General features: G+C 40.6%; 1 protein-coding gene across 12 annotated transcripts in view; it reads right to left on the bottom strand.

Moving 5' to 3' along the window:
* The window catches only part of KALRN (kalirin RhoGEF kinase), a gene marked incomplete at both ends in the record, with an annotated part of 686,722 nt that overhangs the window by 257,687 nt on the left and 405,191 nt on the right, over positions 1–23,844 (bottom strand). For all 12 annotated transcript variants that reach the window (XM_080696283.1, XM_080696287.1, XM_080696289.1 and 9 more), the window contains 6 exons: positions 1,603–1,692; positions 3,969–4,038; positions 14,693–14,802; positions 15,362–15,428; positions 18,753–18,871; positions 20,032–20,214. In XM_080696283.1, the coding sequence (XP_080552409.1) occupies positions 1,603–1,692; positions 3,969–4,038; positions 14,693–14,802; positions 15,362–15,428; positions 18,753–18,871; positions 20,032–20,214 (639 nt within the window). The remainder of the gene's footprint in view (positions 1–1,602; positions 1,693–3,968; positions 4,039–14,692; positions 14,803–15,361; positions 15,429–18,752; positions 18,872–20,031; positions 20,215–23,844) is intronic.

Here is a 23,844-nt window from a genome sequence, read left to right as displayed (position 1 = left end):
AGAAACAGTGGCATTAGAGCATCGGCTATGATATCCAGTCAATTTTGATCTTCTGTTTTACCCCAGGAATTTTAATTTTGGACACCTCTGGTGATTTCCATATTAATTTTACATTGAAAATCATATATGTTTGTTTTTCATCTTGCTTCTCCCACCAAGTGTCATTCTATCACTGAGCAGCTACATACTGACCTGAATTGAAATCAGCTGGAATTGGAATCAATTCTGCAATGACAGAATCGGTCTGGAAAAATGCTCAGAGAAGGCTTCTTTTGTAAACTTGAGTACAAGGACCATGCTTCAGTGTCTCTGCATTCTCCCTGGAGTCTAGCACACTATCTGTCTTGCATATGCCAGACATCCAAAAATTTATGGGAGGAATTCAAGTTTCTGTCGATTCTGATATGATCAGAATGGCCATCACTGCTACAGTCTGTTTCTCACTGAACTTTCCTTTTTTTCTTCTTCTTCTCATTTTTCCTTTCCCTCTTCTGCATCCCTTGAATCGTGCAGTCACCCATTTGATTCTGTTCACCTTATGGCCAATAGGTCGCTCTTTGGGAGCACCAGCACTAACTGGATAAATCTCATCATCTGCCAACGCAATTGTGTTCTTGTTCAAAACTGAAAGATCTAACGAGGCCTATCAGCCTTCTCTCTTCTCCTGGCTTCCGTAACAACAGAGGTGCTCAACCCTGCATGTGTCTCTCTCATCAGAGACTTTAAAATCCCATCCAGCGTCCAGGATATATTCAGGACAATCATATCAGAATCTCAAGTGGGGAACTCGGGAACTGAGATTTTTCAAAGCTCTGCCGGCTAATGCAATTTGTAGCCAAGGTTGTTAACAATTGCAGCAGAGAAGGGATTCTCAAACTTGAGTGTTCAGAAGAGACACTAGAGGGCTCCCTAAAACTCTGATTGCTAGGACCCAACCAGAGCTTGAGTCAACAGATCTGGAGTGGGGTTCATGAATTTGCATTTCTAGCTGGCACAATGGTACACACCTATAATCCTAGCTACTTGAGAGGCTGAGGCAGAAGGATCCTATGTTTGAGTCCAGCATCAGCAACTCAGTGAGATCCTGTCTCAAAATAAACCACAAAAGAGTCTAAGAGTGTATGTAGCCCAGTGGTAGAGTGCTCCTGGTTCAATCCTCAGTACAACAAAAATAAAAACAAATTTGCATTTCTAATAACTACTTGGTTGATGTGGACATGGCTGGGCCAAGCACCCCATTTAAAGAATCACCATCTTTGAGAGAACTGTGTATGAGGCATAAATCAAACATCTTAGCCAACAGCTGCATCATAGTAGGTTTTCTTCATAACACTCAAGATTTATGTCTAGCTAGGTTTTGCATTGAGGCATTGAGGCAAGTTTGTCTTGTCCAAAATCATAGCACTTGAGATGAGACAGGGTAAAACAAAAGACAAACACTATTTTTGTTTTTCTCCATGCTTTACCCATGAGATAAAGGTTTGGAGTGCCCGGGGGGGGGGGGGGGGAGGAATAAAGGCTAGCTAGCCACCTGTTATCCCAGAGCAGAGATGCGTTCCCACCTGCCTGCTAATTGCTAGAGAATGCAAAACCACAGCTTACATCAAAGAAGGTGCCTGCATGCTCCAGGATCAGCTGGTTAGAATCAGGCTTGTTTTTGCAGTAGGTAACATACATCTGAAATTTATCTGCCTGTAAAGAACAAAGACAATCATACATAAGCATCTTTTTGTTGCCCCCTTCTGTTCACTGCGCCTTAGGGCCTGTGGGGTGTACAGCTAAGCCTTCAGATATCAGTGCCTAGATTGTCTGTGGCAAATATTCTGTGCCCATCCAACCCATGGCCCCCTGAAAAACTTTGGGGATGCTTTCCTCTTATTGTTAGGTAGAGAAAATTTGCTGAAAGTAAACTCAATACCAGTCTGTGCTAAAAAGAATAGAAAAACCAAAAACTCATTTATCGTAGTTCATTGTGAAGTTGGGCAGAATTTATTTAGAGACTGTCTCCCCTCTATTTTTTTATTATACACAATTGTGCTTCCCACCTTGAGAAAAGACAAATGCTGTCTCTTTTCAAGACAAGCATAAAAATAAAGAGTGAACATGAAGTGTGATGTCAGAGGTAGACAGATCTGCTTCATTCTAATGTCTCCATGGGGGTGGGTGTTTAGGAGCATATCAAGCAGCTAAGCCATTATCCCCAACTCTCCAGAGGGTGACCTCTCATGGTAGGGTCTGAACAGTAACTTCTAAATAGATTGTTGCTTCAAATTCATTTCTTCTCTCATTCAGGATGCTCTGGACTAGTGCTCTGTGTCTTTTTCTACTGGGAAAGGCATATGCATTTGAGGCACGGAGCACTTTTCCCACTGGTGAGAAGCTGTCTATTCTAGGATGTTTTAGACATTCTCTCATGAGCGAGCAGCCTAAACGTGTGCTCAGTTAATCAAATTTCACTCATCTAAGAGCTTTACATATTTTAGCTTATTTGATCCTCAGGCCACCCCTATGTAGTGAGTGCTCTTATTTTGTAAGTGAGAAAGTCATGGCAGAGACTGGCAAAATGACTTTAAATCCCCATAGTTAAAAAGTGTGGAGACCAGGCAGTCTGACTTGAAGCTTGTTGGTATTGCATTCAATATATTACAAGCAACTCCTTCTGCTCTTCAATCTTGCCCTACACGAATGTATTAAGATTATGAGATTTAAGCAAGTCTCCTTGGGATAGTTCTTAGAAAATGTGCTTAATTTATCCAATCACCAAAGGTTTCCCTGAAACCCATTTTAGGGGCTGTGTACCCTCAGGAGGCAATTCATCACCACTGAGAGATGATGATAAATCATACTTCTGGTTGATTGTAAAGATAATCCACAGATTTTATGAAACAAGATGTAAAAGAAACTCCTTTAGTTAATGATCAGTCTTGTTTTCCTCTACATTGGCTGTGCAAGAGATTATAAATTATTTATCAACATTAATATGAACTATGCATTGGCTCACGTATTAGAACAAAATAAGATGGTAGTCTGAGACTTTCTGAAGAAATGAGAATATGCTTGGAAGCAAACATTAAGACTTCAAGAAAAGAAAGCTTGTCTGGGAGCCAGGTCTTGAGCCGTGGGGACTGGCTGCGATAGTCATTACATGTCAGTGGGCTAGTCAACTTCCTAATCATCTGAGACATGCCCATCTTTAAAATAGAAAACATAACTGTAGTCCTGCCTACTCCATAGTGCTGGTGGGAGCATAAACTCTCTAAATTTTGAAGACATTTAAAAAGTAATTATCTCATGCTGAGTGCAAGTTATAAACAGGGCATTATTAGACAGTAGAACTCCTGCCCAGGGGAAGAAGTTTCCTGTCTAGTTGTACTCAGTGTACTAAGTGGACTTTCTTGGGATTTTCTGCATTCATCTCCAGGAGCCTGAGCACAGAATAATGAACAGTGGGGATGCTAAGGAAGATTAAGTTTTCAGTTTATATGACTAGAAACGGGTCCGTTCAGTCCATTTATTTGGCCCATGACAACAGCATAAGAAAAAGGATAACTAGACACTCATCTTGGAGGTCAAAATTGGGATGGATACTCCAGGAGTCTGTTCTGCTCTATTAAGTAAGAGAGCGTAACTACTGGTTAGGTGGCCTCCAAAAGTTCTAATTGCCCCGCCCACATCCTGGAACACTAACTAGCGGACAGAGCTGCTGCAAGGGTGGCGGCCTTGTTCCACTCTCTTGGTCTCCTAAGCTTGGGAAGTTCTTAGAGAGATCAAGGTGGAGCTTGGACTTGATGTCTCAGGACTTTCCCAAGGACAGCTCTGCCCCTCAGGAAGGGGCTAATTTTCATAGATTCAATCATGATCCCTCTCTGCAGCCCTCGATCCCCTGTGGGACCACGACAGGCATGGATCAATGGTGCCTCGTGCACTGCTGGAAACATGGGCAGAGGAAAAGGAGCTCCGGCCGTTACCCAGGTGACAAAGCAGTGTCCCACATCCTCCGGCAGCTGCTCGTACTTCTCCAGCTCTTTGAGGAAGATGCTGCAGGGGAAAGAAAGGCTGAGTCAGACACTTCAGTACAGGTTGAAGCCAATACAACTGTAACCTCTCGATTATTTATTTCCCAGTGGCTTCTCTACTCTCCACTTGATAATGTGGGCAGGTGCAGTTTTTATGTTGGACCTAATTTTATTAAAATGTATGTTAATTGATTAGCTAGTGCTCCTTTAATATTATTTTCTCCAGGGGCTCAAATTTTTTCTTTTGGTAAAACTAAATAAGAAATATTGAGCTGACTTTTTATCAGCAACTATGAATCTATTTTTAATGCAAGTAATATGAGCATACTGTAAATATTTTTTAAAATATAGATATAAAAAAGAAAAACTATCATCCATGACCCCAGAGATGAAGCAGAATAAAGTTTAATCCTTTAATGGCCCCTTTATAATTCTTGGCTTTCTTCTTATACCAAATAGCCCCTTTGTGTTAAAAATATGAGTTCAATTTAATGTTTTATAATACAGACATTATTAAGAAGGGAAGTTTAATGGGTAAAAAGTCACAATATATTCCAAAGTTGAATTGAATTACTACTCAATTATCTGCCAGTGTGGATATCTATATAATGGCTTTTTTCCATGTTAAGAAGTAATAAAAAATGATTATGCCAACTGCAAATTAATGTATTAAATAATTGGTTTAGATTCAGAAAAAATAAATTCTAACAACTGGCACTATTAGAATAAAATTTGCTTTTTAAAAATTATACAAAGTTTTTCAAATAAAAAATAATTATGAGGCTTTGGGAAAGCTTATTAATGGAAATGGAAAATGCTTTAAACACTATAAACAGCAATTTGGCAGTAGCCATAAAAATCACAAATGTTCTTATCTTCTAACTATGCCATTTTAATTCTGGAAATTTTCCTATAGTGATATCTACATATACAAAATGATGTATGTACATGACTCTTAATTATGACACTGTTTATTGCGGCAAATATGGTCTGTAGAGAATAAAGTATTTCAATTGGGGTATATACACAGAACTAAATACCACGCAGCTGTACAAAAAATGACGAAGCTTTCTGTTTCATATAGAAGATCTTTAGGACAAGGCAAGTAGAATGCTGAAGAATGGCGCAAGCTGGGCACGGTGGCACACGCCTATAATTCCAGTAGTTGGGAGGCTGAAACAGGAGGATTGCAGGTTCGAGCTCAGCCTCAGCAAGTAGCTGAGTTGATGAGTTGACTCTCATCAACCTAGGGAGACCCTATTTCAAAATAAGAATAGGGCTGGGGGTGAAGCTTGGAGGTGGAATATCCCTGGGTTCAATCCCTAGTAAAACACACACACACACACACACACACACACACACACACACACGCAGAATAATGTATATAATATTATACTACCTTTTGTCTAAACAGGGAATATATGTTCTATTTCCACCCCAAGAAACTAATAAAAGCCATTACTATAGGGAACCAGGCAAAGGTGAGACTTCCCAATGCTTACCTTTCTGTTTAATTTCTATTTTAAAATCACAAGAAAGCATTACCTTTAAAAAACAAATAAAAGACATGGCAGGGTCCTGCATACTTAACTCTAACACAGGGGGGAAAAAGGTTTTATATTTATTGGATTTACTCTACTTGGTTGCTATTGTCCATACATTTTAGCAGTTTCTTATAATTAATTTTAATTGGTTATGATTTTTATATATGTGTTACTTGTGTTCTTCCTTCAGCAACATAGAAAAATGTTGTTTGGGACTTTAAAAAATATTTATGTACTTTTTTTGTACTGGGGATTGAGCCCAAGGGATTTTACCTCTTAACTATATCTCAGCCCTTTTAATTTTTCATGTTGAAACAGGGTCTCATTGAATTGCTGAGGATCTTGCTAAATTGTTGAGCGTGGCCTTGATCTGTCTTAGTCTGCCAAGTCCTGGGGTTACAGAAGTGCCCCACTGTGCCAGGCTCATATGTACCATTTAAAAATATTTTGTACATCTTATTTGGAAAGTACAAATGCTCATAATGGTTGGTGGGATCATAAATGGCTTTTTTCTTTGTTAATCTGTAATTAAATTTTTTTTTCTAAAACACATGGGCATTGTTTGACTAATGAGCAAAAAGCCACTAAGACAATTCAGGTATGTTTGCATATCTTTAAATATCATAATAATGTATAATAACATTGTACCAATCATAGTATAAACAAAATTGGGGGTCTTCCAGCAGAATCCATTTGGTGATAATCATTTTTCTCCTAATAAATGTGAATTTTAGAATATTCTGAATCAATTCATGGAACAGAAGTAATTATGATGCAATCTGGGCTTTAGAAATGCAAATACAAAATGCTCAGAGCCAATACAATGTCATATTTATTGCTCCTTTTGAAAGGACTATAGGTGACACATTCAATATGTATTTAATAAGTATTCTAAAACAGAAATAGAAGTACTGAAGAATGTTGTAACTGAGAATGAAATTTAGTTCACAGCATACATTTTTGTTTTAAAAAGAGGCAACAGGAGCTGGGCGTGGTGGCGCACGCTTGTAATCCCGGCATTTGGGAGGCTGAGACAGAAGGATCTGGGTTCGCGGACAGCCTCGGCTACTTAGTGAGGCCCTCTGCAACTTAGTGAGACCCTGTTTCAAAACAAAGAATGAAATATAAGGCTGGGGTATAGGATGCCCCTGGGTTCCAACCCCAGTACAAAAAAAAAAAAAAAAGAAACAATATGGCTCATTACCATGTGTACGTTCATGCACACACAAAGGGATGTATATATTATATATGGATACATATGTTTATGTTAATATATACATATATTCTTTTAATCTCTGGAACAAAATTCTAAAGACATTTATTATGTTGCTCTTTTGCAGAAGTAACTCTAAATACTATGTCTTCAGAAGTAGCTTTTCACAAAGTGTATGGACATATTCTTTACACGGTCATCTCTTGAATTAGCCTTTAATATAAATCTCAGAGAAGATGTCAATAGAAACCCAGCCCTGAGGCCTGATGACCTGATCATTGCTGGGGCAGAGGTGGGGCCAGAACCAGCGGGGTTGAAAAATCTCATGGGCAAGGACTGATAAAAAAAAGAAAAAAGTTGTTGTTTAAAGAAGAATCTATGGAGAAAAGAGAGCTTGGGATGACAGAAAGAGGAGAAAGGGAGACTCTCGAGGTCCCAGACACCTAGGATATGCTCTCAGTTGGCAGGAAAACTTCACTTCCCCGCTGTGAAGCTATCTTTATCCATAAGAATATTATTATTCTCACTAGGGTTCTCCGAGCTCTGACTCCTGGGGCACACAGGCCCTTTTCCTTAAAGTGTGGCCAGAGAAATGGTAAGCAGCCGGACGTTGTGTCATTCCTTGCAGGATATGAATGGTATGAAGCTGCAAGGACACCTCTTACCTTTTTCCTTGGCTTATGATCCAAGGTCAATGGACCTGGTCACTTAATGGTAATTTAAGCAAACAGTGATGATTATAACCATGGGAGTGATCATCCTGCCAGATGAAGACAGTATTAGCAATTATTTAAAACCCCAGTAATTCAAATAGAGCAACACGATGATTGTGTGTGTGTGTGTGTGTGTGTGTGTGTGTGTGTGTGTGTGTTAGCAGCTACCAAAAACCCATGGGAAGATGCTTGGTTTGAAAACTCTCAGAAAATGAAAAAATGTGATCAACTGAATTAAATGTGTGACATATGATTGCTCTGACTAATAATTTTCTATAAAATGACTGTTTTTAGAACAAGAGATAAACATAACAGTTTCATTAAATGTATAGGTACACTGGATCTTCACAGGAAGTAAAATGTGAAGAGATGGCGGAAGTATGATGCTTTTTACTTTTTAGACAAAGAACAGTAAGTTTGTGGAGAAATGGTGGGACGAATGGATGTCTGGGCCAAGGTGATAACTCTGGGACGTCACCAAGAGGTCCGGGGATGTGAAAGCAAGTGGAAGGCGAGGATTACTTCAAAGTTTGTTCATTCAGGTTCACTGTAGCCCCAGTGACAGGTCTCTGGTCATGGGCAAAAATGGCCACTTCATTTTTTCCAACTCAAGGTGTAGAGGTGAGTTTCTTATATTTCCCGATTCAAGGTACATCTGATCACCTCGGCCCTGTCCCTTCATTCCACACCAGAAAATTCAGCCTGGGATAAAGGTGAGGGGAGAGGTGTGCCAGGGCCAGACTCCGCCTCAGCCTCTGTCCCTGCAACCTCCAACCTCAAGCGGCAAACTTGTTTCCTGCTTCTGGCACGGCTGCATGCTGAACGCCTTTTGTCAATATTTACTTATTTTATCTAACTTGCATGATCAGATGAGGAAAAACTTAAAGGGATCATAAACACTTAATGTTTAATGTTAAATAAATATAAACAATCTTACATTTAATATTCATATTCACTAAGTGCTGTTCAGCATGGAGGTACGAATGATAAAAGTTAGTTTACTAAAATTCACTTTAATTTGACACATCCAGATCAAATGTCTGCACTTTGTCTTCCTTTGGACATTCCTTGATATCGTGCTAAATGTGGACAGCTTACTGAAAACACAAACAGCAATAATAAGACCACAGCGACACTTGCATAGGTCTCTCTCAAGGCTTGAGTAAGGCCTGTAGTTATCCCTTAGAGGGGGGTTTGGGGCCCACGAAAATCAAAACAGTTCTCCCCCTCCTCTTTCCTTAACATCTGAATATTAATGAAATGGCAGCTGGATTCTCTGGCTGTGTCCCTAACTGATTGGGGGAAGGTCACAAATCTTTATAAGCCTCAGTTTCTATCAGTTTCTATAAAACAAAGGAGCTGAACTAGATTATCTTTAACAATCTACTCCAGCTTTTATATTTAGCAATTCTGTGATTTTTCTGTAAAAAGGGATAAAACTAACACCAAAGACATTTAGAGTGGAGGAAGAAGCATAGAAAACACACATTTTAGGCACAGACGTGACTGTAAAGGCGCCCTTGGTGTGGCCTTGCTGGAGCAAAGTAGCCTTTTTCTCACCACCTGGTGAAGCCAGCGCCTTCTGTTAGGTCAATCACTGGGTTTCAAGCTGGTAGCAAAACCAGCCAGTATTTTGGCAACCATCATTAAAAAGAGAAGAGGAGGAGGAAGAAACTGAACCTAACTCAAAATATTGTGATATGCCATGGTGCATCATATACAGTAAGGGTGTTGTTTTGCAATATTTAATTTCCTTATTATTTGTAGTGTATAAGGATGTGTAGGCCAGGACGTGATGTATAGTCTCCGCCCACAATGATATACATGTTTGAAAAATACTCTCTTGCTCATTCTCCTGGATGTTAGGACGGCAGCCCTATGCGGGTCTCTGTCTTTATCTCTCTCTCTCCTTTTCCCAATCCTTTCCCTTCTGAGCCTCTCTTTCTAAATCAGTCAACCTAATGACATGGCCATGCTCTCAATATTTTCCTCCTTTCTTCCATTTTTCTCTCTTCCAACCCCTCCCTATCTATTCTCTTCCTCTTTATTATCCAGCCCTGCTTGGTGGGAAGGGGTGTGGGAGTGAGGCATCCAACCTTGGCTGCTGGCCCCGGCTTTCTGGTCCAACTTCTGATGAAAAAAGATTTATTTCAGGTAAATATGGGGTCCAGGACTTGCCTGACATAGCACTAGAAGAAATAGGTAGAAATATTCCTCAAATTTGAGGATCCACATGAAAGCCAGTTAGCTATGAATCAAACGGATTAGATTTGGCAGCCATATAGGGGTGTCCAGAGTGGGGAGGAGCCGGAGCACTGTGGTGAGAGTCCAGCTCCTGGGATCGAATGCCTGATCTTTTAGGGATAGTGGCATGTCGCCCTGGGCAAGGCAGCCTCCTCTCTGGTCTCAGTCTCCTTATCTGTAAGTGGACAGCGCTGTATTTAATGGTTGAAAGGACATTCTGAGGCCTCACAGTGGAAATTTTATAAAAATGTTATTGTTGAAATTTATGTACTCCAAATCTCCAAGTAACTAAAAAGGAAGACATTCAGATTTAACTTCTGAAAGTGATGAACATTTTAAACAAAAAAACTGCTTACAAAAGCTAACCATCAATGTGAAAACAAATAATTCCTTGAATTACAAGTTGTAGGTTAGGTTTGGGGGGCCTATTTATAAAATGTACTCTTTTGTCTAGGCGCTATAGAAAGGTTTAGCAAAATGTAAAGAAAATAGGTCTAAGTCTTGTGCAAATAAGCAAGTTTCAGCCAGACATGGTGGTGCACGCTTGTAATCCCAGTACTTGGGAGGTCGAAACAGAAGGATCGCAGGTTCTCAAACCGTCTCAGCTACTTAGTGATGCCCTTTACAACTTAGTGAGACCTTGTTTCAAAATAAAGAATTTTAAAAAAGGGCTGGGGAGGTGTAGTTAGCTTGGGGGTAGAATGCTCCTGGGTTCAATTCCCAGTATTGTAAAAAACAAAACAAAACAAAAACAAAAACACTGCAAATTTCATGATTTTTATGTTGAATCGTATAGAAAATTTTTGTAGTGTAAAATGGGGAGAGTGGAAGGCAACACTAAGTATCATCCTACTTCGACCTATAATTGATGTAAAGCCACTGCATTTAGGTATTAAACTCTTCATGTTAATTGTTCTTTACAGACATTTAGGTGCTTGGAAATTCTTCCATTCGATACCTGTAAGATGGTCCTTGAGACAGATTACACACACTTGAATCCCCCCACATACACAACTAATCTTGGATGCTATTTTTCAAAGTGACACCATTTAGATAGATCAATACTAACTAGCTAGGATAATGTAATGTGTTTACCACACAGGTACTAATTTCTTAGTGACTTAGGTAATTGGGTTATCCAAACAGTATCATGATTAATTCTTCTTACTTTCTTAATCTCTCAATTTCTCCAAATTCCTTCCTCTTAAGTCCTTCTCTTAATTTCTCTGGGGTCTAGGCAGATAACCTCAACTGTGTCTCAGAAATGGTAGGAGTATGTTTCTCCGATAGATAGTACTTAATTACAACTTTGGAAACACACAAACAATTAGAATTAAAAAGAACCATTTAGCCAGGTATAGTGACACATACTTGTAATTCCAGTACTAGGGAGGCAGAGACAGGAGGAACACAAGTTTGTGGCTAGCCTCAGCAACTTAGGGCCTCCACAACTTGAGCGAGTTTCAAAATAAGAAATAAAAAGTAGGGCTGAGAGTATAGCTCAGAAGTAGAATGTCCCTGGATTCAATCCCCAGTACCCCTCCCACACACCCCAAAAAATTACTCTAAAAAATACGTTTGGCTGGGCGTCGTGGTGCATGCTTGTAATCCCAGCATTTGGGAGGCTGAGACCGGAGGATTGCAGTTCAAGGACAGCCTCAGCTACTTACTAAGGCCCTTTGCAACTCAGTGTGACCCTGTTTCAAAGAATAAAAAATAGAGCAGGGGGTGTAGCTCAGAGGTAGACTGCCTCTGGGTTTCATCCCCACACGCCCACAAAAAAAGAACCCTTTAATATTTTCAGATTAACAAGTGACTATTTGAGAGAAGCAGTGTATTTCTGAAGAGTAAATAGGTGTTCGGACAATTTCATGGTCCTCCCATAAAGAAGCTCCTAAGGAACTCCTTAATTTGGAAATTCCATTATTTGGCTGGTTAGGTAGTGGTGTGGTAGTTTTTTTCTCTGACTTGAGACTTTCATAAGCAAAAAAACCAAATGAATTATGACTTGAAAGGCATTGGTTTTTAAGTCCGAAAACTATAATTTCATTTTAGCTCATTCACCCATCTACCCACCCACCTACCCAAAACTCATTGCAAGTTTACTATGTGCCAAGTACTGATCTACACAGTGAAAGATATGTTCCCTAAAGGGGTTTAAAATCCTTGCATTTTCTAAATTGGGCCAGTCGCCATTTTATCTTTTATTTATTTGAGATTTTTAAAGTTTTATGTTTCTCCATTAATCAAAATTTGTGTGGCTTAAGCGGAAAGCATCCATTAGAAGGGTAGTAACGTCTGAGCCTCCAGATAAGGCAGAAAATTAATATACAGTGTGATATGCTTGGATGTTCCCTTGAGTTGTAGGTAATTTAAAACATTAATTTCTTTTGGTCGATAGCTTTCTAAATACATTATAAAGTTTCTTGCTTTTAATGCAAAACATGCGAATGATTCAGGGTTATTACTAGTATCAATTATTATGCTACACTGCAATATAGGGGCTGTGTTGGACCATAGAGTAAGATACAGGATATTTTTGCAGCAGTACTGAGCAGCCCCTGCACACTGTGAGTTTTTTGTCTTATTGCTATATTTTTATTGTTTTATTGTTGTCATTTTTTCTGTTGGTCTTTAACTATTTGTTCAAGCTCTTGATTTTTATAGTATTTGTTGCTTCCAAACTGCTGTGAGCTTGTAAAGTATATAACCAAGAGGTAAACTGGATCATAGAGGAGACAAAATGATGCTTCCTTGAAAAGACAAAACTTAATACTTGTGACATTTCTTTTTTGTTGCCCAAAGGCTGGTTTTTGCTTTCTTCTTGTTTCTTCAGAATGTTCTAAATAGGTAACATGAGCTTGGGAGCTATATTCTTGATAATTGTATTCATTCCTCTTTTTACAGAGTACAGAATTCTATACAATTTAATTTCAAAAGAATTTCTTAGAACTATATTTTGTAATGGGTATGTAGATTTTCAGCTATTGAAGAAACTATAAAACTATTTACCATGGCTTGCTAGAATGATATGAAACTAGAATAGGAGGTGTAGCCAGGCTAGATATTTTGTTATAATTGTTTGATTTTGAAACAAATATTCTTTCTCCATCATTTGGCAAAAGTAGAGTTCAGAGAAAGTGTGCGCTGTAATTCCAACACTTCCATACCAAACTTAGCCAATATGGAAAGAACATAGAGAAAGTGAGACTCGATTGATTGAATTCCAGAGACCACAAGTCAGACAAGTAAACAACATGACTTTCCATTTGCCAGCCTGAGGTCTTCCCAGACATCCTGGGGGAGATGGGATGAGATGATTGATTTTGGAATCGATGGTCAAGAATGAATTTATTGGGATCATATTAATGATAGGTATGAGGACAGAATACATCTTTGTCTGGAGATTGTCAGACAAAACAAATGGGAAATATTAAAGTTTATAGTTTAATTTTTAAAGGCTGAGAACTTTTACTAAGTATTCTAGAAAGTCAACAGGGTTTCTACCCCCCCTCCACATATTGCTTTAATAATCTGACAAGGTTAGCATGTCATGGAAGCTCTGTATTCTATGTTTCTTTAAGCTGATGACATAACAGAAATTAATCATCGGGAGGAGAGGATTCTCCACCCCTTAATTGGACTTCACAGAGTCCCAGATCCTTTTACAACTCTTGCTTGTCTCTTGGTCATTCTTAGCATAGAGCCATACTGAGATTCATTTTTTTGGTGCAGATCTGTAGATAGTTTACACTTGTGGCTATTTAATCTGAGTTTATTAAAATTAAATAAAACTAAAACTTTAGCTTCTTAGTGGCACTAGTTTGATAGCCACCCATATCTACTGCCCAGAGTGTTTTTGTTGGGCAGTGTAGATCTATATTTCCATTGCTGCGGAGAGCTCCTCTGGAGAGTGCTGTTCTAGGCATGGCCAGCGTAGCTCCCTGTACATGTGGCCTTCTTGGGGACGATCTCCAGCATCTCCATCTCAGGTCATAAGTCCCTGGACTAGCCTGACTTTGCCTTTTCTGCAGTTGAGGACTTCAGCTTGAGGATTTCATGCCCTGTGTCTCTAGATTCTCTCCACTTATATTTTAGAAACTAAGTTATTTCCATCGGTTGGCCATTTAACTAACAATGCCAATGTTCATTTTTTTTTTTTTGGTACTGGGCATTGCACCCAGGGACCCTCTACCTTTGAACTATACCCCCAGACCCTTTAACATTTTCATTTGAAAAAAGCCTCAAGTTGCTGAGGCTGGCTTTGAACCTAATTATACCAGTGTTCTTGCTGACCCTCTATAAACAATAAACGTGATTCCTGTGCTCTGGAAAAGACTCTTATATCATGTTGGCAGCTAGAAAAATGAGTGCTGAGGCATTAGGCTTCTACAATTCTTATTTTAACAAACCACAGTGTCAACTGATGTTCTCTCCTATAAATTGTCAAGAAGTATGCTGTACTTAGCATTTCTATTATTTTCACCATTGTAGTTTGGCTGAAGGTAGGAATGACGGGAAAGCTGGGGATGGAGGGAATATTTAGGTTAAGAAAAAAACTGTAATGGAATTTGAAACCCAAAGACCATAACGTAGGATGGTTAGCCTCAAGTGAATTCTACTGCCAGGATTTCCCATAGGTTTAATGAGGAGAAACTACTTTTGTTTCCTCCAAGCCTGGTAATTGGTCTGGTCCTGAAGCTGAGGATGCCGCCCACTGGGATCCTCAGGAGAACCGCGGAGGGGCACTGCTGAACACATGACTTCACTCTCCACTAGGACACCCGAGGAGGAAGAATGAGCTAGAAAGACGCCTGACAGCACCTGACCTGCAGAGCTGACCAGGTAAGACTGTACCGGGTACAATGTAAGATGTGCTGATGAGCTCTGACGCACTTGCCAGGAGGTGCTGTTTGGTATTTAGGCCCTAAGTGTGCTCTGCTGCGCCCACCGCCAACCTACTTGTTATGGAAGTCGTAGATCTCCTGGATGTTGCCAAAGATGATATGCTCCTTGTTGAGGATCCCAGGGGGGATCTCCTCCACGCCACTGGTCATTTCCCACAGGTAGGTCTGTAAGACAGCCACAGTCCCGTCGTTAGTGAGCATGCTGCAAGAAACTCACATAGACTGGGAACTCACATAGAGTTTAAAAAGTGGAGTTTTCAAAAGGCAGAACGAAAGGAAATAAACCCCAAACCTTCCATTATCCTGAACTTTAGCAAGCACACACTCTATGGTCTTCCTGCTATTTATTATATGTGTTAAGCATTTGAGTGTGAGTGTGTGGGAGAAGCAAGGTAGAGATTTTCAGATCTAAGTTAAGTTCACTGAATGTGTCATGGTTTTGAACTGAAATGTCTCATGTACTTTTTTTTTTTTTTTTTTTTTTGGAGGTAGGGGAAGCTAGATCTAGCTCCAGTCCAAGAAAAATGTAGCTTTTCTTTTCAAAAGCACTTTGAACTCCCATGCAATTATGGTTGACTCTGGAAGATGGATTTCATCTGGTTGGCTTTTTTATTTGTGACTCTCTGGGAGAAGAATGAGAGCTCTGAACTGCTCCTGAGGACTTGACAATGGCAAGGATGCCATTTTTCTAATAGAGTTGTGAACTGATTACTGCAAGACTTACCTCCAAGCACTCGTGTAAGTCCCTGACATAAGCCTTCTCTGTCTGGAGTAGTTCAGCCATAATGAATCTAGGAGGAAACAAATGGGCTCGGTTGGTTAGAGACGTAATGCTTTCCTTCCTTCAAACTTCACTTCGCTACCCAAGCATTTATGACATTCTCAAGTGTCCTATTTTTCAACTTTGCCAACAAATTGCTTCCCTCTCCTATGAGACACGCTCACCCTGCTCCTTTGCTATGCATTCCCTTCTGCACATTCCATATCCTCTCTCCCTTTCCCACCCAGTCCCATCATACTACGATTCTGCACAGATACTCACACGCTCTTAATTACATGTGTGTGTACGCATGTGTGCACAAGATGTAGGACTGTTCCTATTCTATCTCGCCAACTAGGTCACTACATCTCAGATTCCTATATCTCTCTTACAGCTCCCATAATGAATTCTGTACAGTACAGTTTGTAGACTTATACCAAAATAGTACTCAGTATCCTAAGTTAAACCAGATTTAAAGCCAGGCAAAAATCTCAATATACCACTGAGATCAGGGGTTAGCAATTTTTTTTTTTCTTGTGAAGAGCCAGATAGTACTTTGGGGCCATTCAGACTGTCACAACCACTCAGAATTGCTGCTGTAACATGAATGAAACCATAAATATGTGTTAACAAAAAGAAGCATGGCTGTGTTCCAATAAAACTATTTTGTGTATACTGAAATTTAGATCTCATCTAGCTTGTACATGTCCAAAAGTAGTATTCTTTTGATTTTTTTCAACCATTTAAATATGTAAAAGTCATTTTTAGCTTATAGAATATATAAAATAGATATTGAATCAAATTTGTCCTATGGACCACAGTTTGCTGACATCTGACCAGATTGTATTATTAATATTTAGACATTATTTCTACTGGGACTTGTTCATATCACAAACTGATGTGTATAGAACCAAATGTGCCAGCAGAAGTATCAATGTTAGGTGAAGGCTCTTCAGTCTAGTATAAAGTTTCTTCTATATATCTGTAGGAAGAGAATTTTTCTTCTCTTTAAGCCCCTAAATAACACAATGGATTTGGGCAATTGTTAAACTTATGATCCAGGGCTTCATTGGAGTATATTTATTTTTTTACCTCCATAAATTTTTATTAGAAATGGCATTTTCTAGCTGGCATATAATATCTAATTTAGCCAGGTGTGGTGGTGCACACTTGTCATCCCCGCGCTTGGGAGGCCGAGACAGGAGGATTGCGTAGGTTTGAAGCCAGCCACGCTGGCCTAAGAGACCCTGTTTCCAAATTAAAAAATATAAAATAGGTCTGGGAGTGTAGGCCAGAGGTAGAAGGGCTTCCAGGAACCCCAGTACCACCAAAAAGAAAAAAAAATAATATCTAATTTAGCATAAACTATATACTTACACATTTATCTTACATTTTTTTCTATTAGCTTTTTGTTTAATTCATAATGAGAATCCTTATTTTCAGGTGTTCCATTATGTGAAAAATTTGAGCAATATTGTTCTTATAGTGCTCTCTTTGGAAACTTTATAAGAAATATTAAATGAGCAGCATTTTTTTTTTTTTTGGTGGTACTGGGGTTCCTGGAAACCCTTCTACCTCTGGGCTACACTCCCAGACCTATTTTTATAATTTTATTTGGAAACAGGGTCTCTTAAGCCAGCGAGGCTGGCTTCGAACCTGCGCGATCCTCCTGTCTCCACCTCCCAAGCACGGGGATTATAAGGGTGCGCCACCATGCCCGGCTGAGTAGCATTTTTTTTTTCCTGGACCTTTATTTTGTAGATTTTTCTTAAGGCAATACATGGTTTTGGCAGTGGCCTTTCTACTAAAATTAAAGGACTGATTCAAAAATTGCTCTTTTGTGGCTGAAGGTATAGCTTAATGGTACAGCTCTTGTTTCACATGTATAAAGCACTGGGTTTAACCTTCAACACTGAAAAAATAAATACCCCCATAAAATAAAACAAAATTAAAAATAAACCCCACTCTTCTATAGAAATTAGCTAGCTACTGTCTTCCTATTCTTACTCGGTTTGTAGATTGGAAAGTGTGTAAGTTTGGGAGTCAAACAGGGACTGAATTATGATTTTGTCATTTACTAGCAAGTAGAATTTGCTTCTCCAAGCCCCAGGCTCATAGCTATAAAACAGCTGATCCCACAGGATTGTAGCAAGGATTAAACAAGATCATGTAAGCAAAGTGCCTGGTACACAGGAGGTGCTGGGGAAACATTCAGTGATTAAATCTCTAGATTGTTATGAACCAGGAAGATCAGAGGGAACAGGAGCTTCTGGGCTTTCAACAGTGCCTTTGATTTTATTGCCTTGGGTTTCTGCATTTTTCCCCCTTCTACTTCCTGTAGTTCTACCTGACTTTCTTCATAATTTATCTCTACTATGCTTCGCCCAATTTTGTTCTATTTTCCACCCACCCTTTACCTGTCTTCTGGCTCTTTGGTACCCCAGAAAGAAGCGAGTAAGATGATTGGGCCACGTGTAGTCTCTTTATTCTCCTCCCTGCTACAGGCGAAACTGCATCCCCTAGAGCTTCCGTTGAAGTCCTAGCCCTCAGCACATCATATTTTGACCTCATTTGGAAACACAGTCATTGCAATATGGAGGGCCCTGAATCTAACAAGATGATGCTCTTATGAAAAGGGAGGTTTGGACACAGACATACATATTAAGAAAAACACCACGTAAACATGAAAACAGCCACTGTGAGCTGAGGAGAGAGGCCTGGGACAGATCTAACCCTCACCACCCTCAGAAGGAACCAACCCTGCTGACACTTGATTTCAGACTTCTCATCTCCAGAGCTGAGACAACACATTTCTGCTGTTTAATTCATAGTTTGTGGTACTTTGTTACACAACCCTAACAAACTAATGCATTCCCCATGGGAAACAATCTCTGATTTCACAAACAACTTTTGGTTTCCTTACCTTCAAGTAAGCTGTGGCCCTACTTCATTTTGATTAAAAAAAATAAAGTATATAGGGCTGTCTAATTCTAGGACATACTATTTTCCTGCCTAGCATCACCCAGAATTTGTCAAAATATATTTTTTGTGGTACTGGGGTTCCTGGAAACCCTTCTACCTCCGGGCTACACTCCCAGACCTATTTTATATTTTTATTTGGAAACAGGGTCTCTTAAGCCAGTGAGGCTTCGAACCTGCACGATCCTTCTGTCTCTGCCTCCCAAGCTCGGGGATTACAAGTGTGAGCCACCACGCCCGGCACTCAAAATATTTTTCATAAAGCCCTCAAAAGAGCTGTCAAAAGGGACAGGTGACAGGGAAAACCAAGCATAGTTAGGAGGAGCCCGCTGACTATGGGGCACGGGGTGAGCGGGTGGGGTTCCCCAGCACGCACTCTTTCTTCCGGGCTGATTTCCGCTTCTCCTCATTGACTTCGTGGTTGGCATCTCGTAGTTTGACCTCACGATCAGAAAGGCTTGCTGGGATGATGTCAAGCTCCAGGTCCTTGTTGTCCTAAATACAGGAGGATCATAGAGGTCACCTTGGAGAAGCTTTAGGAAAGTCATTCACCCGAGTTGGGGGAGATGGAGAAGTAGAAAAACAGAGCAGGGTGAAAAGATGGAGGACCCTAAGATGCCTGCCACAAGCACTTTTCTCCACAGGATAGTTCTTTTCAAATAAGAATGAAAGATATTCAGGTCAAACGTTTAGTGCAAATATCCGTGGCAATAGGCATTATGTATCTTGGGTCCTGATTAAATCTAAACATACCCAGACATAAATTAGTCCAAGACTGGTTCTTTACCAATAACATAAATGTGAAACAGAATGACATAAAGACATAAAAATAACCTTTCATTTGTCAAGGGAAAATAATCAAACTATTCTTATTTAAACAAGCAATTTCCCTTGGAAATAGCTAGCTGATTGAACAATGACTGGACTTTCTAATTGCTCATCCCTGTTGATTTCAACCATCATTATACAAGATGGAACCCCTAGGAAAAACTCCGAAAACTCCAACTAGAGCCTGGGGGAGATGTTAACTGCCTCCACTTTTAGTGGTTTGACCACTTTTCTGTCTGGGCTGCTCTGCTTCAGAGCATGAGCCTATTTAAAGATTTACAAATTAGAAATCTTAGGATTAAATTGCCAGGCTGTATTTATCACTTAATTCATAGGTTACTGACCCCTATTATAAAGAAGAGATTAAAAGTCAGTCTTCCTCTGCTTCTGGAAAATGGTACCTTTTATTAGTTGAAATGTCAAATAGCCTTTGTACAAATTGCACCCCTTATTCTTGAAAGAGCACTATTATACATACTGAGGACTCTAATCATTTGCTGATTAACATAATTGAGCAGAAGATGGTACTGATGAGGGCAAAATCAAGGGGTTAGCCCTCAAAGTCAACAGTTAACTACACAGAAAAACTGTTCTGTAGCCACAGGCCCCGCTCCTTGGCCACTCAATTTTGCAATGTATGGAGCACTAACCATGGAGTCTAGAGGTGAATGGATCAGCCAGATCCTTCCCCCTTTACTCAAAAAGCACACATGGCCAGAACCTAGGGTCAACAGCTCAGAAGGACTGCTCTGGAAAGGCTCTTGATCTCAGGGGTGCTGAGGGTCTGAGCATGGAGGACACCCTGGTAGGCAACACCCTATACCCACCTCTGTGTTGACTCCCAGGGCTTTCTCCAGAGAGTATCGGTACTTCCCCATCCTCAAGGAGAAATCTCTGTAGTGCTTGTCCACCGTGGTCACCCATTTTCTTATCTCTGTGGCATGAATGTGACCTTTTTCCACAAAGCTATCAGCGAGTTGAATTAGAAGTTTCACCTTCTCCTTTGTTTGCTGCCCCAAGAGATGGTCTAAAGTTATTGGATTACATCATTCTCGTGTCCCTCATCCCAGGACACCATCTCTCCCAGGAGCCAGAGGAACCTCAGAGCTGCACTTCCTGGATTGTGCTCCAGCTCTGCCACTCACCCTTTGCAAGATTTGCAGCACATTACTGAAACCCTGTGTGGCCTCTGGGTTCCCTCACACATCACAAGGATCATAATAGAACCTGCGTCATAGGGTGCTTGTGAGCATTAAGGAAGCTGATAACAGAATGTGTAAATCAGTGCATGGCACACAGCAAGCACTTGCAGTGATCCTGGTGAGAACCCAGTAAGCCACGATGCTAGGCTGTATTATGATCATTGATGTCAGGGTCTCTTGCATTAACCTGGGCATAGTGGCACATGCTGGTAATCCCAGATGAGGCAAGAGGATTCCAAGTTTCAGTCCAGCCTGGGTAATTTAGCAAGATTCTGTCTCAAAATGAAAAAGTAAAAATGGCTAGGATATAGCTCAGTCATAGAGTACTTGCCTAGCATGTGTGAGGCCCTGGGTTCCATCCTCGGAAACACACACAGAATTTCACACATTAATATGGACTTTACAGGTGTATAAAGTATATTATCATTGCAGCTGAGACTCATTTGACTCTTAAAGCATTCTTAAGAAGTAGGCAGAGGCTGGGCATGGTGGCACATGCCTGTAAGCCCAGTACTTGGGAGGCTGAGATAGGAGGAGTTCAGGTTTGAGGCCAGCCACAGCAACTTAGCAAGGCCCTTCCTTAGCAACTTAGCAAGACTTGTTACAAAATAAATGAAATAGAACTGTGGGTATAGCTCAGAGGTAGAACAGCCCTTGGTTAAATCTTTAATACAAAAAAAGAAAGAAAAAAAAAGAAAAAGAATTAGGTGGAAGAAGATGTTATAGGTCTCTGAACCATAGATGAAAATGCCCTGAGGTTTAGATTTAGGGCTGGCCCAAATTCTCAGCACTAGTAAGAGACAAGGCCTGTTTGTCTCTAATCCCTTGGTCCTAGTTCTCTCCCTTTCTGTACCAGCTCAAGATCAGCTCTAAACATCATATAAGTCAGTATATGCTAGGATGCAAAGAAACCTAGTCAGCAGACTTAATAGTAAATTCTTTTCCTCTTACCACAAGGATCTGAGAGAACAAAAAAGGGTTAATAGAGTTAGTGTCTGTTCGAAGGCTAAGAAGGTAAAATTATGACATGTACTGAGTTAATTTCATTTCTAGAAGAATTTGTTCAACATCTACTCTATAACCTGGTGCAGAAAGCTCTGGGGCCAATGCTTGGGGGGTAAACAAAAGGAGAAAAAAAAAAGATGTTCATTTCCCCCAGTCTATAATCTCTAAAGGGGACAAGATTTTCATGTAGACTAGTTAAATAACTTAGGGAAGCATGTAATTAAATGTCCACATGATAAGCATGCACAGTTAATAACACAGAGAATTTAAAATGGGTAAAAAAGAAGATAGACTGTCACAGGAAGGTGACAAAGGTCTCAGAGGGGAAGGCGGGGCTCAAATTGGGTAAGAGAGAGAAATGGGAAGGGTACTAAAACACTTGCTTATCTTTTGATCTTTTGCAGGGGGTATTGGGAATTGAACCCAGAGGTGTTCTATCTCCAAGCTACATCCCCCAGCCATATTTTATATTTTATTTAGGAGCAGGATCTCATTAAGTTGCTGGGAGCCTCACTAAGTTGCTAAGGCTGGTTTTGAAACTGAAATCCTCCTGTTTCCGCCTCCCAAGTACTGGGAATACAGGCATGTGCCACCATTCCTGGCTTCATCTTCTAATCTTGAGTTTGGGTTTTGAAATTTTAGAACCTATCAGGGAAGACTGATAAGTCTTAAAGAAAAGAAAGGCATGTTTAAATACTATTCTAAGGAGAAAAAAATATCTTTTGTGTTGGAGGAAAGTAGGCCCCAAATTTGGACCACGCTACAATGTAGATAACAGGAAAACAGGCTGTAAATCACTGGAGCAGTAGTCACAAAGACAGAAGAGCCTTTCCTTAGGCTACCACCTTGGCCTCCTCTCCAACTCCCCTACTGTCTGTTTTCCAGGCTCCTCCACAGTCCTTCCCATGAGAGAATGACCCTCCCAAGAAATGCCAGGGAGACAGGCAGAGTGCTTTGCCTGCCACAGGGGTCCGTGGTTCTCCACCAACTCACACAACACACTGAGCCCCCTACCTCAGGATGGTGGGATGGGAGCCAAGGGGCTGGAAGAGCTCTGAGCACAGGAGGGGAGGTAACTGTGAGGACAGAAGATGTCTCCCATAAAAAGGCAGAGTGATAACACCAGGAGCTGATCATGAAACAACTCCTGGTATCCAAAGGACTTCCACAGTACACTATTGAATTTTTGGTCTTTTCCTGAAAATAGTTTTCTTAGGCCTGCTATTTACTTAAATCAGAGCCTAATATTTGTGGTAATCATCAAGAAATCCACTTTAGGCCAGGTGTGGTGGCACACGCTTGTAATTCCAGCATTTGGGAGGCTGAGATAGGAGGATCGTGGTTCATGGACAGCCTCAGCTACTTAGTGAGGCCTTCTGCAATTCTTTCAAAATAAAGAATAAAATATAGGGAAGTAGAATTTCCCTCAGTTCCACCCCTGGTACCACACACACAAAAATCCACTTTTATGTAAAAGTCCAGGAAGGACATATTCCATGTTCTTGGTAAGGTGACTTCACTTAGGAGCTGGGGCTTTGTGGCTTTAGAAGAGGAATTGCTTCCTGAAGCATCAAAACGCGATTCACTTTCCCCGGGAGAATGGTTTGGGTTCAAGAATACTCCAGGTATTCATGGAGGCTGGGGGCAAACAGTAAACGAGCAGTGTGGACAAAGTCTTCTCCATGTTGTCTGCTCGCCGTAGCAGCAGCCCGTCTCCACCACTCATCATGCCCCTGAACATCAACCATACTGGATGTCTTGTACCCCTCCTGCCGTGGTGAAGGCTACTTGGCCTACTCGCAAGTCAATGTCCCTCTTTTGTCTCCTTTTGCTCTCCAAGACCGGCAGGTGATGCCCTTCCCTGAGTTCCCACAGTACCATATCCGTGCCTCTCTGTTGGCATGTGTTATTTGTGTCTCCTCCATGACACCATGAACCCCAAAGGTGAGCACTGTGTCTTATTCATTTGTCTATCTCTAGCATCTAGTGAATAGCAAACATACCATGAATGTTGGATGAAGGAATTGGTGACTGAGGGTGTAAATCCTGGGTGTAGGGATGAGTAAAGAAAGACTGGTGAGAGATGAGGGTTTATACTTGGAATAATTAGATGACAAACTTGGCCTAAGAACCAGAAAAGCCCCCTGAGACACCAGCCTCGGCCATGGTACAGGGAAGTGTTTTTTGTACATGGTTATTAGAATAGCACCTCGTGACCTATCACATTCCTGGGTGCAGCTGATGAGATCAGAGGCAGCCCACTGATTTGTGGCCAGTGACTTCTAAGGTGTTCTGGCCTAAAGTGCTCTGTCTAAACAGGAACAGTGGTGACATGCTGGTCATGCCTGCCCCCTCCTCCCTCCCTCCCTTGCTCCCTCCATCCCTCTCATACTAGGTATTGAACTCTGGGGTACTCTGCCTCTTAGCTACAGC

This window comes from Muscardinus avellanarius, assembly GCF_963383645.1.
Source record: "Muscardinus avellanarius genome assembly, chromosome: 5".
Classification (NCBI taxonomy): domain Eukaryota; kingdom Metazoa; phylum Chordata; class Mammalia; order Rodentia; family Gliridae; genus Muscardinus; species Muscardinus avellanarius.
The sequence above is the reverse complement of the archived record's forward strand: the minus strand, read 5'-3'. Positions and strand labels throughout refer to the sequence as shown.